This window comes from Choloepus didactylus, chromosome 1 (genome assembly GCF_015220235.1).
Source record: "Choloepus didactylus isolate mChoDid1 chromosome 1, mChoDid1.pri, whole genome shotgun sequence".
Taxonomy (NCBI): Eukaryota; Metazoa; Chordata; class Mammalia; order Pilosa; family Megalonychidae; genus Choloepus; species Choloepus didactylus.
Genome location: NC_051307.1, coordinates 92202544 through 92220150, shown reverse-complemented (window position 1 = coordinate 92220150; position 17607 = coordinate 92202544). Strand labels below are relative to the sequence as shown.

The following is a 17607-nucleotide window of genomic DNA, read 5'->3' as shown; positions in this document are numbered from 1 at the left end:
ACTCAGTGAACCTCAAGCACAAGAAACATAAAGGAAACTACGAGACACATCAAAATAAAACAACTTAAAAACAGTGGTAAAGAGAAAATCTTAAAAGCAGGAAGAGAAAAAAGAGATACATTACATAGAGAAACAAAAATAAGGGTGGGACAACATGGTAAGCACATTGAACAAGAGAATAAAAGCTGTCAATCTATAATACGTTACTCAGTGAAATATCTTTTGAAAACAAAGGGGAAATAGAGATTTTCAGGTGTATAAAAGCTGAAAAAATTTGTCACCAGAAGACTAGCACCACAAGAAATGTTAAAGGGAGTACTTCAAGCAGAAGGAAAATGATATTGGATGGAAATCTGGATCTACTCAAAAGAATGAAAAACTCTGGAAATTCTAACTACATGGGTAAATATAAATTTTTTTTCTGTTTGTTTAAATACCCTTAAAGATAATAGGCTATTTAAAGGAAAAATATTAGCAACTTACAGTGAAGTTTCTAAGCATGTAGAATTAAATGTATGGCATTAATAGCAAAAGGGCCACGAGGGTTGTGGTGGTCTGGAACTGTATGTACCCAGAAAATCATGTTCTGGAAGCTAACACGTTTCTGTGGGTGTAGACCTTTTGTAAGTAGGTTTTCGTGAGGTTATTTCAGTTAAGGCATGGCCCAGTGTGAGTTTTAATCCTCTTACTGGAGTCCTTTATAAATGGGATGAATACACAGGGAGAAAGCCATGGAAGTAAGGAGCTGAAAGCAATGAAACCTGGGATGGAAAGGAGATTACCAGAGGTCACTGCCACGTGATAGGGAAGCCCAGGATCACCAGCCACTGGGCTTCGGGAAGAAAGCATCATCTTGATGATACACGGATTTAGACATTTTTCTCAGCCTCAAAACTGTAAGCTAATAAATTCCCATTCTTAAAGCCAATCCATTTTATGTTATCTGCTTTTAGCAGCCTAGCAAACTAAAACAAGGGATAAAATGGAAGTATACTGTTGTAAGTTTCTTATACTATATATGATGCAATATAGTATCACTTGACGGTAAACCATGATATGTTAAAGATATATAAATCTTAAAGCATCCACTAAAATAACACAACCTAGTATTATAGCTATTAAGCTAACAAAGGAGATAAAATTAGTTATAAAAATGCTCAAATCAAAAATAAGGCAGACTCCCCCCCTACATGGGACTTGACTCCCAAGGGGGTAAATCTCCCTGGCAATGCAGGATATGACTTCCGGGGAGGAACCTGGACCCAGCATCGTGGGAATGAGAAAATCTTCTTGACCGAAAAGGAGAAGTGAAACAAAACAAAATAGTTTCAGTGGCTGAGAGATTTCAAATGAAGTCAAGAGGTCACTCTGGTGGAAATTCTTATGCACTATATAGATATCCCTTTTTAGGTTTTAGTGTTTTGGAATAGCTAGAAGTAAATACCTGAAACTACCGAACTCCAGTGCAGTAGCCTTCACTCTTAAAGACGATTGTATAACAATGTAGGTTACGAGGGGTGACAGTGTGATTGTGAAAGCCTTGTGGATCACACTCCCTTTATCCAGTGTATGGATGGATGACTAGAAAAATGGGGACAAAAACTAAATGAAAAATAGGGTGGGATGGGGGGGGATGATTTGGGTGTTTTTTTTTACTTTTATTTTTTATTCTTATTCTTTCTGGTGTAAGGAAAATGTTCAAAAATAGATTGGGGTGATGAATGGACAACTATATGATGGTACTGTGAACAGTTGATTGTACACCATGGATGATTGTATGATGTATGAATATATCTCACTAAAACTGAATTAAAAAATAAAATTAAAGTAAAGTAAAATAAATTTAAAAATAAGGCAGAAAAAGAGAATAAAGAACATATGGGACAAATGAAAAATAAATACCAAAATGGTTGGTATAAACCCAACATGTCAATAATCACATTAAATGTAAATGGTCTAAACATCCTGTGTTAGGATACTCCAGAGAGAAACAGAACCGACAGGAGATATGTGTATATGTGTTTATGTGTGTCTATAAATATTAAGTGATTTACTACAGTAATTGGCTCATGTGCCCATGTTGGAAATACAGACATTAGTGCCTCTGCATCTAATCATATTAGTTTTTTAGACCACATCCTTAAGAGTCTGTTTCTCAAGAACCACTCCACTTTTGATACCAAAGCTGTATTAGTCAGTGTTTTCAGGGAACACTGTAGTCAGGGAAACAGAACCATCAGGAGAGATCTGTAAATATTATGAGATTTTTATAAGAATTGTCTCACATGACTGCAGGGATGGGCAAGTCCAAATTCTGTAGGGCAGGCTGCAAGCTGGGAATTGCTGTAAGGTTTTTGATGAGTTCCCCAGGAGAAACTGGCTGGCTGAAATAGAGATGGAAATTCTCTCTTATGAAATCATCACCTCTCCTCTTAAAGCCTTCAACTGATTGAAAGAGATGTCTCTCATGTTGAAGGCAGTCTCCTCATTTGACTGTAGATGCAATCAGCCATAGATGCAATCAACTTACTAATGATTTAAGTACGTGAAATGTCCTCATAGTAACAATCAGGCCAGTGCTTGCTTGACCAAACAGCCAGATATCATAACCTTGCCAACTGACACCTGAACTTACTATCACAACAGTTAAAGGATTGTAGTAACTAGGCAAATGCCAAATCAAGAAAATGCAGCTTTAAAAAACAGGAGAAGCTTGTGGCACCCTTGCTTGCTCCTCCCCCCTCTTCAGCAGTGTGGAGCCAGCCTCTGCTCCCATTGTGAGCCCCTGGCCCTGTTCTGGAGGGAGCAAAGTAACCCTATGTGCATACTAGGATACCTGTATGTTGGCGCCAATCTATTGGGTGGCAGCATGAAAGACTGAACCAGGAAACACCTCGCTGACTTTTCCTGCCAAAACTTGCTCTGCCTGTAGAAGCAGCTTGTGGACAGCTAAAGCAATGTAAGAAACAAATCAAAGAGGCACTTAGGGAAATCTCTGTCATATCACTAGCTGGATACAGATTTAAGGAACAGACTAAATCCCAGAGTTCACAGTTTAAAATATTAAAATATACAGTATACGATAAATGATTTCAGACAAACAAGAAACAATGGCCCATCCAAGGGAACAAGATAAAAATCTAGAAACCCTGAATGAAGATGACCAGACTTTGGACATACTGGACAAAGACTGTTAAAAAAATTTTCCTCAATATGCTCAAGGAGATAAAGGAAAACAGAGAAAGAACTAAAGGATATAAGGATCTAAAGGATATCAGCAAAACAATGAATGAACAATATGAAAATCTCAGTAAAGAGACAGAAATTTTAACAAGGAACAAACAGATGAGTGGATTAACAAAATGTGGTATATATGTTCAATGTAATACTACTCAACCATTAAAAGTAAAAGTTCTGATATATGTGACAACATGGAGGAACACTGAAGACATCACGTTGAGTGAAATAAGCCAGAAACTAAAGAAAAAACATTGTGTGATCTCACTGATATGAAATATTTAGAATAAACAAACTCAAAGAGGAAGAAACTAGTATACAGTTTACCAGGATTTGGAGGGGGAGATAGGAATGGGAAGTTGTTAATGCTTAAATGGTACAGAATTTCTGCTTGGGGTGATGGGAAAATTTTGGTAGTGCTGGTGGCGATGGTAGCACAACATTTTGAATGTAATTGACAACACTGGATTATATATTTGAAAGTGGTTAAAGAGGGAATTTTATATATTACTAGAATAAAAAATTAAAAAAATAATTGGCTTTTACAGCACAAACCATGAATCCTAATGTAAACTATGGAATATATTTAATAGTATACTTATAATAATACTGTTTCATCAATTGTAACAAAATTACCACACTAATGCAAAGTGTTAATAATAGGGAAAACTGTATGTGTAAGGGTAGGTACATGGGAACCCTGTATTTTCTGCATGACTTTTTTGTAAGCCTGCAGCTTCTCTAACCAAAAAAAAAAGGTAAAAAAAAAAAAAAAAAAAGGATAAATAAAGGAATTATGAAGAGCTTTATGCCAATAAATTTGATAACTTAGATGAAACGGACAAAGTCTTTGAAAGATAAGAACTACCAAAGCTCACTGAAGGAAAAAATAGATATAGGGTTATTTCAGTCATTTAAATAAATTAAATTTATCATTAAAACCTTTCCACAGCAGAGATTGAACAATCGACAAAGCAGAAGTACAGATGTTCAATAAGGTTTATTGTAAAGGTTCTTAGACTGTAAGCTCTTACAGAATTGTGATGGTTAGGTTCATGTGTCAACTTGGCCAGGTAATGGTACCCAGGTGTCTGGTCAACCAAGCACTGGCCTAACCATTACTGCAAGACATTTGTGGCTGGTTTATTAAATCATCAGTCAACTGGCTGCAGCTGTGACTGATTACATCAACGAAGGGTGTGTCTTCCACAATGAGATAATGCACTTAGCTTATTTAATCCAATCAGTTGAAGACTTTTAAGTGACACAGATAGAGAACCTTCACTTCTTCTTTGGCTGCCCAGCGAAGTGTTTCCTGAAGAGTTCATTGAAGTTGCCAATTTGTTGCCTGAGGAGTTCATCAAACTTCTTCATTGGAGTTGCCAGTCTGCTGCCTGCCCTATGGAATTTGGACTTGTACATACCCACAGTTTGTGAGACACTTTTATAAATCTTATATTTATAGATTTCTCTTGTAGATTGTGTTTCCCTAGACAACCCTAACTAATACAAGAAGTCACTTCTATTTCTGAGTATTAACTGTTATTTAAGAGATGTTTATTTGGTAGAAAATTTATATTCTCTGTAGCACACAATCTGATTTAACCTGTATGATCAGTTTATGTAAACAACATAATTACATGAAACCTAGAATAGGGAATGAGGTCTTGTTATTCTGTACAGGTTAATGTAATACCCCAATACATCCCAGAATATGTTGGGCAGAAAATAAAAAAGTATTTGCAACATCCCCTTGAGGGACTGGGGGAAAATGTGGAAATTTTAAACTCCCCCACCTGGTGAATTCCTGATGTTCTCACAAGCACTAGGGACTCCCAACTTAATAAGTGAAGCCCTCAGTCTTGGGGCTTGAACTTTGAAACTTATTCCTGCAAAGAAAAAGCTAAGCCTGCTTATAATTATGCCTAAGAGGCACCCACAGAAAACCTCTTTCGTTGCTCAGACATGGCCTCTCTCAGCCATCTCTGCAAATAAACTCACTACTCGCCCCTGCTAAGTGGGACATGACTCCCAGGGGCATCAGTCTTCCTGGCAACATGAGACATGACTCCCAGGGATGAATCTGGTCCTGGCATCATGGAATTAAGAATGTCTTCTTGACCAAAAGGGGAAAAATAAATAAAATAAATTTTCAGTGGCTACAAGATTTCAAATAGAGTTGAGAGGTCATTCTGGAGGTTTTTCTTTTGCATTATATAGATATTCCTTTTTAGTTTCTAGTGTATTAGAATAGCTAGAAGGTAGTATCTGAATCCAGAAGCCTTAATACTTGATGATGATTGTATAACTATATAGCTTTAACATGGGACCGTGTGATTGTAAAATCTTTGTGACTGACACTCCCTTTATCCAGTGTATGGGCAGATGAGTAATAAAATACAGGCAAAAAATATATGACTAATAGGGGGGTTGTTCTAGTTTGCTAATGCTGCCAGAATGCAGAACACCAGACATGCATTGGCTTTTATAAAAGGGGGTTTATTTGGTTACACAGTTACAGTCTTAAGGCCATAAAGTGTCCAAGGTAACACATCAGTAATCGGGTACCTTCACCGGAGGATGGCCAATGGTGTCCAGAAAACCTCTGTTAGCTGGGAAGGCATGTGGCTGGCATCTGCTCCAAAGTTCTGGTTTCAAAATAGTTTTCTCCCAGGACGTTCCTCTCAAGGCTGCAGTTCCTCAAAAATGTCACTCTTAGTTGCACTTGGGGTATTTGTCCTCTCTCAGCTTCTCCGGAGCAAGAGTCTGCGTTCAATGACCGTCTTCAAACTGTTTCTCATCTGCAGCTCCTGTACTTTCTTCAAAGTGTCCCTCTTGGCTGTAGCAGCTTGCTCCTTCTGTCTTATTTTATATAGTGTGCCAGTAATTTAATTCAGACCCACCCAATGGGTGGGCCAACACCTTCATGGAAATTATCCAATCAGAGTCATCACCCACAGTTGGGAGGGGCGCATCTCCAAGGAAACACTCAAAGAATTACCATCTAATCAGCACTAAAATGTCTGCCCCACAAGATTGCATCAAAGAATATGGCTTTTTCTGGGGGACATAATACATTCAAACCAGCACAGGGGTTAAAGTGTGTGCGATGTTTTGGGTGTTCTTTTTTATTTTTATTTTTTTCTTTAGTTTGGAGAAATGAAAATGTTCTAAAATTGATCGTGTTGATGAATGCACAACTATATGATGATACTGTGAGCCATTGATTGTATATTTTGGATTGATTATATGGTGTGTGACTATATCTCAATAAAATTGTATTTAAGAAAAACCTTCCCACAGAGAAAATTCTAGACCAAGATGGCTTTGCTGGTTAATTCTGCCAAACATTTAAGGAAGAAATAATACTAATTCTATATAAATTTCAAGAAATTTGAAGAGGGGTGAATATTTCTCAACTTATTATTATAATGCCAGCATTGCTTTGATGCCAAAACCAGATAAAGATATTACAGGAAAACTACACCCCAATAGCCCTCATAAACATGAATGCAAAAATTCTTGACAAAAATTTAACAAATTACATCCAGTAATATCTAAAAATGATAAAACATCATAACCCAGTGGATTTATCCCAGGAATGCGAGGTTGGTTTAGCATTCAAAAATTAATTAATGTCTTTAACTTTTAAAAAATAACTGGTCAGGAAAATTTTTGGAAGACTTTGAAATGAGCAAAAGATTACTGAGTGTTCTTTCAATGGAATGTTGGCCATAATCTAGCAGACCCTTCATGGATTATCTACTTCCTTGACTAGGCCATTTTACAGCTTTGTAGAGATAAAAGTTAACTTGTAGAAAATTGATAATAATGCAAACATTTCCTGTCCATGATAATGCAAATAAATTCTGTTACTTAGAGGATATAAATCTCTGTAAGTCAAATCCTTATTTGAAAACTTTAACCTCTTATTGGTTCTCTTATTAATTAATGTGTAAAATAAAATCTTTGACGTGCTTAAAAAATTACTCAGTGTCAATATAACAAAGCTAAATGTCTATAGGAGGGGGATATAAGGGAGGGTTATGGAATTCTTGGTGGTAGCATTGTTGTCTGACCCTTTTATTGTTATTTTATTTTTATTTTTTCTTTTATCCTTTTATTATTCTTATTTTAATTCTTTTGGAGTAATAAATGTGTTCAAGGGCTGATTGTGGTGAACTATATGATGATACTCTGAACAATTCATTGTACACCATGGATGATTGTATGGTATATGAATATATCTCTACAAAATTGCAGGGGAAAAAATAAACAGAGGGATACAAGTGCTGGAGAAAACATGGCAATAGGGAGGTAACTATTCACTGTTGCTGGGGAAGTAGGATGGTACAGCCCATCTGGAGTGCAGTGAGTTGGTTCCACAAGAAGTTAAGTATGGGGTTGCCATAAGATCCTGCAACCTCATTATTGGGTATATACTTGAAAGAACTGAGAGCAGGGATATAAATGGACCTTTGCACACTAGTGTTTATGGCGGTAGTATTCACGATTTGCAATGGATGGAAGTGGCCTAAGAGTACAACAACTGATGAACAGAATGGTGAACTGTAGTGTATGCATACAATAGAGTATTGAGCAGCTGCAAGAAGGAATGATGTTGTCAGGCATGCAACTAACTGGGGATCTTGAGGACAACATTTTGAGTGAAATATGCCAGAAACAAAAAGACAAACATTATAATGCCTCACTAATATGGAGTAACTATAATGTGCAAACTCTGAGAATTGATTCTGAGAGCACAAATTCTCAGGGGAAGGTTTATTGTAAAGGTTTCTAGATTGTAAGCTCTTACAGCAGTCACATCTGTTCCTGAGTTGTAATGGTTATATCTAAATTCTGAGATGCTGAGCTCTTTGTGTATAACCTGGTCTGCCCCTAGAACTCCAAGTATCTGCCTGACGCCTGAGACTCAGAGCTAGTTTGGCAACTATAAATGTCAGTATTATCCCATACAACAACTGTTAAAAAGGCTGAAAAAAAGTTCAGAATTCAATTAGAGGTACAAATAAAGTAGATCTGGTTAGGACTAAGGCAAGTCAGACTAAAGGGTAAAGGATGATATTGACCATGTTTTAAAACTTCAGATTTTATGTGAGACCAAAGGAAGATATGTTTATTTAGTGCAAAATCTATATTTTCTGTAGCACACCAGATAATTTAACTTGTACGGTCAGTTTACTCAAACACCATAAATACACGGAATTTTAAATATGGAGTGAGATCTAGTTGGTTTGTACAGGTTAGTGTGAAACCATCATACATCCCAAAGTAATCTGGGAAAAGAATAAAAATGCATTTGCAAAGCCCTTCTGACGGACTAGGAAAATGTGGAAATATTAACCCCCCCCCCCACCCCCTGGGGAATTACTGATATTCTCACAAGCATTGGGGACTACCAATTTAGAAGGTCAAGCCCTCTATCTTGGGACTTGTCTTATGAAGCTTGTTACTACAAAGCAGAGGCTAAGCCTACTTATAATGTTGCCTAAGAGTCACCTCCAGAGAACTTCTTTTGTTGCTCAGATGTGGCCTCTCTCTCCAAGCCAACACTGCAGGTAAAGTCATTACCTTTCTCCCTACATGAGACGTGACTTTCAGGGAGGGGTGACTTTCTGGCAACATGGGACATGACTCCCAGGGATGAGCCTGGGTCCAGCATCTTCAGATTGAGAAAGCCTTCTTGACCAAAAGGGAGAAGAGAGATGAAACAAAATAAAGTTTCAGTGGCTAAGAGATTTCAAATAGAGTCGAGAGGTCATTCTGGAGGTTATTCTTGTGTGTTATATAGATATCCCTTTTTAGTTTTTAGTGTGTTGTAGTAGCTAGAAGCAAATACCTGAAACTGTCAAACTGCAACCCAGTAGCCTTGATTCTTGAAGATGATTCTGTAACTATGTAGTTTACATGGTGTGACTGTGTGATTGTGGAAACCTTGTGGCTCACACTCCCTTTATCCAGTGTACGGACAGATGTGTAGAAAAAATGGGAACAAAAAGTAAATGAATAATAGGGGGATGGGGGATGGGATGTTTTGGGTGTCCTCCTTTACTTGTATCTTTATTCTTGTTTTTATTTTTAAATTTTTTTTTACTATTTTATTTTATTTTGGAGTAATGAAATGTTCAAAAATTGATTTTGGTGATGAATGCACAACTGTGAATAATTGATTGTATGTTGTGGATGATTGTAGGGTGTGTGAATATATCTCAATAAAACTGAATTAAAAATTTAAAAAAAATCAGTTTAATTTACCTTATTTACAGACTAAAAAAGGAGAAGTAAAAAACATTTCTGAGAAGAAATTAAGGAGGAAATTAAAGAAATAAATGATGAGATAGAGAATGTTCATGGATTGGAAGACTCAGTATTCTTAAAATGTCAATTCTCCACAGATTGATCTATAGATCCAACACAATCCAAATAAAAATCCAAGCTGGCTTTCTTTGTAGGAATTGTCAAGCAGATTCTAAAATGCAAAGAAACCTAGAATAGTCCAAACAACTTTGTAAAAGACAAACAAATTTGGAGAACTTACACTGCCCAATTTCAAGACTGATTATAAAGCTAATGTAATCAAGATAGCACAGTACTGGAATCAAGATAGAAAGATCAGTGAACAGAGTAGAGAATCTAGAAATGGACTAACACATCTATAGTCAATTGATTTTCAGAAAAGGTACAAAGTCAATTCAGTGGGGAAAGGATAGTTTTTTCAACAAGTGGCTATGGAGCAACTGGAAATCCTGTGCAAAAAAGTAAACTTTGATCCATACCCCACACCATATAAAAATAACTCAAAATAGATCCTAGAACTAAATTCAAAACTTAGAACTATGAAATTTCTAAAAGAAAACATAGGAGAAAACCTTTGTAACTGTGAATTAGGCAAGTATTTCTTAAATATAACACCAAAAGCAGGGCAAATAGATAAATTGGATTTCATCAAAATTAAGGACTTCTGATCTTCAAAAAAATACTGGTAAGGGAATGCAAGGCAAGCCACAGACTGGTAGAAGATATTAGCAAATCACATGTCTGATAAAGGATTTATATCCAGAGTATATAAAAACTCACAAAACTCAATAATAAAAAAAAAATGGGCAAAAATTTTAAATAGACACTTCACCAGTTCCACCAAACAAGATGTATTAGTGACAAATAAGCACCTGAAAAGATGCTCAACATCATTTAGGGAAATGCAAATTAAAATGACAATGTGATACTACTACACATCTGTTTAGAATGGCTACATTTAAGCATGCTGACTTTATCAAGTGCTGGCTAGGATGTGTAGAAACCAGAACATTCATCCACTGCTGGTGGGAATGCAAAATGGTACAACCACTTTGTAACACAGTTTGGCAGTTTGTTAAAATGTTAGATGTATACCTGCCGTATGGCCCAGCCATTCCACTCCTAGGTATTTACCTGAGGGAACTGAAAGCTTATGGCTGTATGAATGTGAAATAGTCATAGCTGTTTAATTGGTAATAATTCTGAACTGGAAACAACCCAAATGTTCATCAATAGGTGACTGGATAAACAAATTATGGAATATCCATACAATGGAATATTACTCAACAATAAAAGGGAACAAATTCTTGATATATGCAACACCATGGATGAATCTCAAAATAATTCTGCTGTGTGAAAGAAACCAGGCAAAAATAATACCTAGGGTATAATTTCATATATGTACATATAATTATTGAAAATGCTAAATAGTCTATAGTAACAGTAGATCAGGGGTTGCCTTTGGATGGAAGGTGAGGACAGGGATGCGTGGGAGGCAGGTCGTATGAAGCAACACAAGGAAACTCTTGGGGGTGATGAACATGCTCATTATCTTGCTTGTGGTGTACATATGTCAACACATCAAAATGTGCACTTTTAATACATGCCATTTATTGCATGTCAATTATATCTCAATAAAGCTGTTACAAAACATGTTAGATGCCCCTTTCAGTCCTTAGTGGACTGGGTGTTACAATAATTGCTGTTTAGTTAGGCTGAATGTCATTTGGTTAGGTTAGGTTTTACAATGAATTGTTGTTAGGTTAAGTATTAGGATGAATTAACAAAAAGAAAAATATTTGTGTTAATTCTCTGTGTGTGTCAGGGAATGTGCATTCACCCTATTTGTAACTGGGGTTCTAGATGCATACATAGAGCTTTCCTTGATATTTACGAATATGTTTTCCCTGCAGGATCAGCCTCCAACTTCAGCTTTTTCAGATGGATGAAGTCTCTTCTGATCCCCTCCTGCAGGTCTCTGCCAATTTGGGGCCAATACCAGGGTGGATGTGTGTCCCAGGGTCCTGGGAGGGACTAAGGGCTTGGGCCTGAATTGTGATGTGGAACACTGATAACTGAGAACCTTGAGGAAGCCCAGACTTAGCTCCTCACTGCTTCCTCCCACACCCAGCCCCCCAGCTTCAGCTCATCAGAAGCTTCCTCTGGCTCTTATCTTCAATCATCATAAACAGAGGCTTTATTTAGAATCTTGGGTGATACTGCTGGGTGATAAATCAAGAGAGCTACTCCCGGTGAGTTCACATCTAAGGCACACCAGTTACTTATCCTTGTCACACTCATACACAAGATCAAAGCCTGGAGGAAATGTTAAACCAGGACTCACATTTTCCCGTCTCAATTCAGAGGTCACACCTGACTGTTCTGAAAATGCACAGAAGGAAAGTAGAGATCTGGGAGTGTTTCTGTGGGACCTCCATTGGGAAAGGTAGACACGAGGAAAGGGACAAAATGAACCTTCCTGAAAAATCAGAAAAGGCCTCATAGAGAAGGTCAGATTTCATGAATCCCTAATCCTTTCCTTCTCCTCCACCCTTTGCAGTGCCATTGCTTCCTCACCTTTTAATGCCCCAGGATTCTGGGAAATGACTCCCACTTTCCCTCCCCTTTCAGTATCAGCGAGGAGCCAAAGCTGCAGGCTGTGAAACCCAGGCAGAACCCAACTTAGTATTTGTGTTACTTGGTTTCATTTTGTTTGGTTTTGAAGCTCTAGATGTCTGGGTTGTACTTGCCTCCACCTCCCATGCCCAGACATTGCTAATGGATTGTGGGACCCTTTCCTATTGATCCCAGATATAAGTTCAGAATCCTTTTTATTTTTTAATCTTTAAATTGATTTTATTGTGGAAATAATAAATTCTAGCTATTTTTGTGGGATAATTCATAACATTGTGCAATCATCACCATCACCCATTACCAAAACTTTTCTATCACCCCGAACAGAAACTCTGTACCCATTAAGCATTGACTCCACATTCCTCACTCCTCCCAGCCCTGATCACCTTTAATCTCCTTTCTGTCTCTACGAATTTACCTATTTTAGATATTTCATATAGGTGGAATCACATAATCTTTGTCCTTTTGTGTCTGGCTTATTTCACCTAGCACAATGTTTTTAAGGTCACGCCGTAGCAGGTATCCAGAATCCTTTGTAAGCCCACCGCTCACAAGCACCTCCAATCTCTTCAAGTTGGCACGAGAATTGAAACTTATTTGCCACCTTGGTGCTAGAGCTTGGAAGAAACAGGAGTAGTGGCTGTGGCAGCCACCAGGGAGAGGATCAGGGAGCTGGAGCTCGGCGAGGGAGGGTCGTGTGTGAGAAGCGCTGCCTGTCATCTGCTGGGGCCGGATTAAATGTTGGGTGAAGGAAGGAGGCAGTGACGTCCCCGCTTGTCTTCCAGCCTGAGACCCAAGTTTGGGTAATTCAGGTCATAGTGCACCTGCACTAACCTTTTTTCCCCTTTTTTTCCGGAGGGGAAATGGAGTTCAAGTAGAAATAGATTCGGTGTAGAAGCAGCCTACAGATTCTGGAGCTGAGTGTTGTGTGGGTGAGAGTATTTAGCCTTATCTGATTTACAGGAGTATTTTTAGTCCTTTCCAGTTTTAAAGCCTAAAAGGCTGGGGGAGGTCATCACCTCTCTGAGTTCCTGGGATTTTACTTCTGAGGTCACTACAGTGCTATGTGGAAAGAAGAATGCATTAGGAGATGATCCTTAGAGAAGGACAGCACTTTCGTGGGAACAGAGCTCAGTCCACTGCATTCATGGCAAAAGTATCAGACTCTGTGGGCTTGTAAAGTGGGAGGTGGCCACCTCAGCTGAGTCACTGTCAAAGTTGCTGGCTTTCCCATGGCCACTGGGCAATATTTTGTTGCAGTTATACAGGAGGGTATAAGGACCAAGAAACCATGATACATGCAGAAGTAGAAATAGGTAGTTGTGTTTTCTATTTTGCATTTGGCATTTTCCCCCATCTGTAGCCCTAGACACCCTTCAAAACAACAGAATATTATTGTGGAGTGTGTTTGGGTAGAGGACTTTGGCTTTGTAACTTCCTCTGTTACAACTACGATTTGCATAAACTATGTGAAGTATGATCTTAAGAAAGCTTTCTTTCTTGAAGCCCTAGCAAGTGCTCTGGTGAGGATTCTTAGGCCATTATACACTAGAAAGTGAAGTATATGGTTTTCCTGAACTCAGAAGAGTATAATTGTTTCTCCAAAAAAAAAAAAAAAAAAAAGAAAGAAAGAAAGAAAAAGACAGTATCAGCAGAAAAAACACACATTGGCAAAAACATTTACATGTTGACTAGCATTTTTGTCACTTCCTAACCTTACTTTTGAAGATCCTCCCTTTTAGAAGTTAATTCATTTCTTAGAAAAACTCAACCTATATAATTTAGATATGCTGTCACAAGCGGCTGCAATGCTTTAGTCATATGATATGGCATGTTTTGCCAGACAGTTGAAGCTTTCTTTATAAGTTCCACAGATTTCTAACATTAGATGTCTACCTTTTTACAACTATTAAATATATTCCTCATTTAAACAATTGAACCTTACTCCTAGTAAAGTAGATGATTCTTTTAGAGTAAGTTTTTAAAAGGAAATCTGTGCCTGAATTATGATTTAGACCCAACCTAGACTGTAGGAACTGGAAGGGGTCTGGGAAGATGAGACAATAGAGACACAAGGAGATAAAGAGATTTGCCCAAGGCGGCTAAGCTGATTAATGACAGAGCTGTAGCCATATCCATCTGTCTTCTACAGATACCCTGACTTCCAGTCTCATCTTTCCTTACTCCATTCTGCCTCTAGCCCCTTTCTCGTGTATCCCTAACATTCTTCTTTAACAGTTTATTACAACCTTAGTTGTCTGCAGAGACTTCAATTACAATGGAATCTCTACCCAACTTGCCCTTTGTCTTCAGGCCAACGTGGCGTCAACAGCCCCGCAGTTGCTTGCTATGTGAGCCTGAGCTATGGAGATCTTTCCTCATTCTACTTTCTTTCCAATGAATCAACAAGAAGGTTTCACTCTCTACTGTTCGCAATTTTCCAGTTCCTCCATTCCTTTATTTCATTTGACAAAAAAAGCAAAGAACAGCTATGGAGACCTAGATGTGTTGCCATTTGGAAGGCAAGAACTCTTTGTGGTTGATCCACCATCAGGTGGGTACAGCTTTATACTTTTCTACTAAAGAAAGGTAAATCTCATTCCCTCTCTCCTTATTTTATTTGATACTCAGTACTTCTCATACTTGGAGTTCATAAATTGCTGTACCCCTAACTTTCAACAATCGTGTTTTAAACATTTATATAATGTTAAAGTTATCACAACTAACATTTTTGCCAATAATTTCTCTATGCAGAGTAGACATCTTCACTATTCATCACTTGCTCTTTCCTTCTGACCACTCTCCATGTTTCTCTCGCTGAAGGAGCTTGCGATCCCACCAGGAGCAGATCATTTTGGCACCGTCCCTAGCTAAGGTTGACATGGAGATGACTCAGCTCACCCAGGAGAACACAGACTTCGCCACTCGGGATCGCTACCACCACTCCTCCTTCGTGAGTCGGGAGCAGCTGATGCCTCAGTACTAGAGAGATCCCTGTGCCTGCACCTCTGATTGCTCTGCAGTCCTGGAGACTTTCTGGAACTGGTTCTCCTTGGGAAGGAACTCAAAGACCCGTCCTCCCACTGCCATTCCAGATGGTGGAAATCTGGGTTCTGGTCTGGAGCCCTCCCTCTAACTCAGGGGAGTCATTAGATGTGGAGGTGGCCTCTGAAGCATGGCACCCCATCTGAAGAGCTCCACATGGGACACCAAGACCATCAGGAGTGGAGAACCAGAACCAGATGTTTGTTCTGCAGGCCACAATAAATGGTTATTTTTAGTTTTATCTTATTATTTAATTCCATAATATGTTCACATGGTTCAAAACCCAAAGGTATAAACATATAGATAGTGAGAAGTCTCCCTCCCACCCTATTTTCTCAGTTTTCATCCCCTGCCAGAAGTAACCATTGTTCTTATACATACTTCCAGCATTTCTCTATGAATATACAAGCAAATAGGAATGTGGAGTCTTACTTCCTTTTTATACACAAAAGGTAGCATCTTATACACTTGAGTTCTGCCCCTTGCTTTTTTCTCTTAACGATCTATCTTGGAAACATTTCCATTTCAATACATATACAGTTTCCTCATTATTTTCCATCATATGAATGTGCTGTAATTTATTCCACCAGTTCCACAATAATGGATATTTGGATTGTTTCCAACATTTTGCTATTACAATCAATTGTGCAGTAAATAATCTTGTACAATTGCATGAGTATATCTGTAGGCTAAATTCCCAAAAGTGGAATTGCTGGATCAAAGTGTACTTGCATTTGTAAGCTATTATTGTTCAGAGAAGTTCTTTTTAATTAAAAAATTAAATTACCATGAATTGCCTAAGGGTGACTAATGTTCTCAGAAATACCTGTGGTCCCCTACTCTCTGAACATTTTTGCAGCTGTTTTGTGGCATAAATGGGCCAAGGAGACGGGGCTATTTTGGTTCCCTCTGAGCTCAGTGTGGCATTCATCAGAAGCATCCAGTACTGGGGGTCGTCACACTTCCCCCCGGATCCAGTTAGCACCTCACCCAGGGGCAGTGGTTTCAACACTGAGACACAGAAGAAAGTACTGTAGGGGCAATTCTGACTTCTTTTTTTCTGTAGTAAAGGTTCTCAAAAGTTCTTATGCTAAGCATCACCAAGGATGCGTGTGAAAAATGCAGACTCCTGCACCCAACCCATAGACTTTTTTATTCAGTAAGTTTGGGGTGGAGTCTTGGAATTTGCATCATTAATAAGGCCTCAGGTGATTCAATGCAGGGAGTCCTTGGGCCACAGTTTAAGAAACACTGACCTGTTGGATGGAGTGGGCTTAAAATGAATGAGGAGTGGGAAGGTCTTGTTGAAGGACAAGTTAAATCTAAAATTCGCACCTGGAATATTAGGTCTAGTTTGATTACTGTACACAAAATATAGTTTTGGTTAGATACCAGATTTCTGAACATCATTAGAAAAAATTTAAGGAAAGCAATAATCAGGTCTTATCCTGGTTCCCCAGGAAGCAGAACCTTCCATGCTACAGCTTTATTAGGGAGTGCATCCAGGGAAGCCAGGAGTGAGAGAAAAGAGGAGTGAAATAAGGAAAGGAGAGTGCAACATTGAGTTGGCAACCACCTAGTATCGTGTTCAGCCGAGTACTTAACCTTGACGACCACCTTCTGAGGGCTATAAGAACACTTGTGTCTCAAGACCATCTTTCCAGAGACAGGAAAGAATCAAAATTTATCTGTTGGTTCCTATTTCCCACTGGCCGAAGGTGAGCCCCGAGGGGGCATTAACCACCCCAGCATTTATGATTTCTGTATGTTCTGTAGCTAGCAGCTGCCAGTGTGGGCATGAGAGCTGTTGGGTTTGTGTGCATGAAATTGGCTGCAGCCCACGCAGAACTGGTTGCTGTAGTGGCAGCTGGGATGGAACAATGGGCCTAGGCCCCAGAGGCAGGTGGAGAAGACAGGATCCGAGGTAGCACGAGAGCTGTCAGTTACAACCAGTATATCGAAAAGGTTAGAAGTAAGTAAGGGTTGTCAGAAAGATGAGACACATATGTTACTGAATTGTTCAGGCAAAGTTTACTCATCTAAAAGGACACCAAAAAAAATCAGCAGTCAGAAAGTTTAGCAGTGAGACCAGCAACATTTTCTAAAATAGACAGGGGTAGATTCCTGGCTCAAATTTTGATCAAGGAGTACACAGTTGTAGTGGTAATGTCCAAGTCAATGAGGTCACAACATGGACTTTTGGGACTGTGAATGCCTCCCTCCAGACCAAGTTGTCTATTGATTGATCCACCCATCCATCCACCCACCCACCTGTCTATCCATATACTTAACCATCCACCCACCCACCTACCCACCCATCTATACATCCACCTATCCACACATCAACCCTACTCTCCATCTCTCAGCCAACCA

The 17607-nt window shown here is 38.7% G+C and overlaps 1 protein-coding gene across 1 annotated transcript in view; it reads left to right on the top strand.

Moving 5' to 3' along the window:
• The window catches only part of SLC12A8 (solute carrier family 12 member 8), a 139567-nt gene that overhangs the window by 120258 nt on the left and 1702 nt on the right, over positions 1-17607 (top strand). The window contains exons 12-13 of the mRNA XM_037815469.1: positions 11469-11529; positions 15013-15459. Coding sequence (XP_037671397.1) covers positions 11469-11529; positions 15013-15175 — 224 coding nt within the window. The 3' untranslated portion in view covers positions 15176-15459. The remainder of the gene's footprint in view (positions 1-11468; positions 11530-15012; positions 15460-17607) is intronic.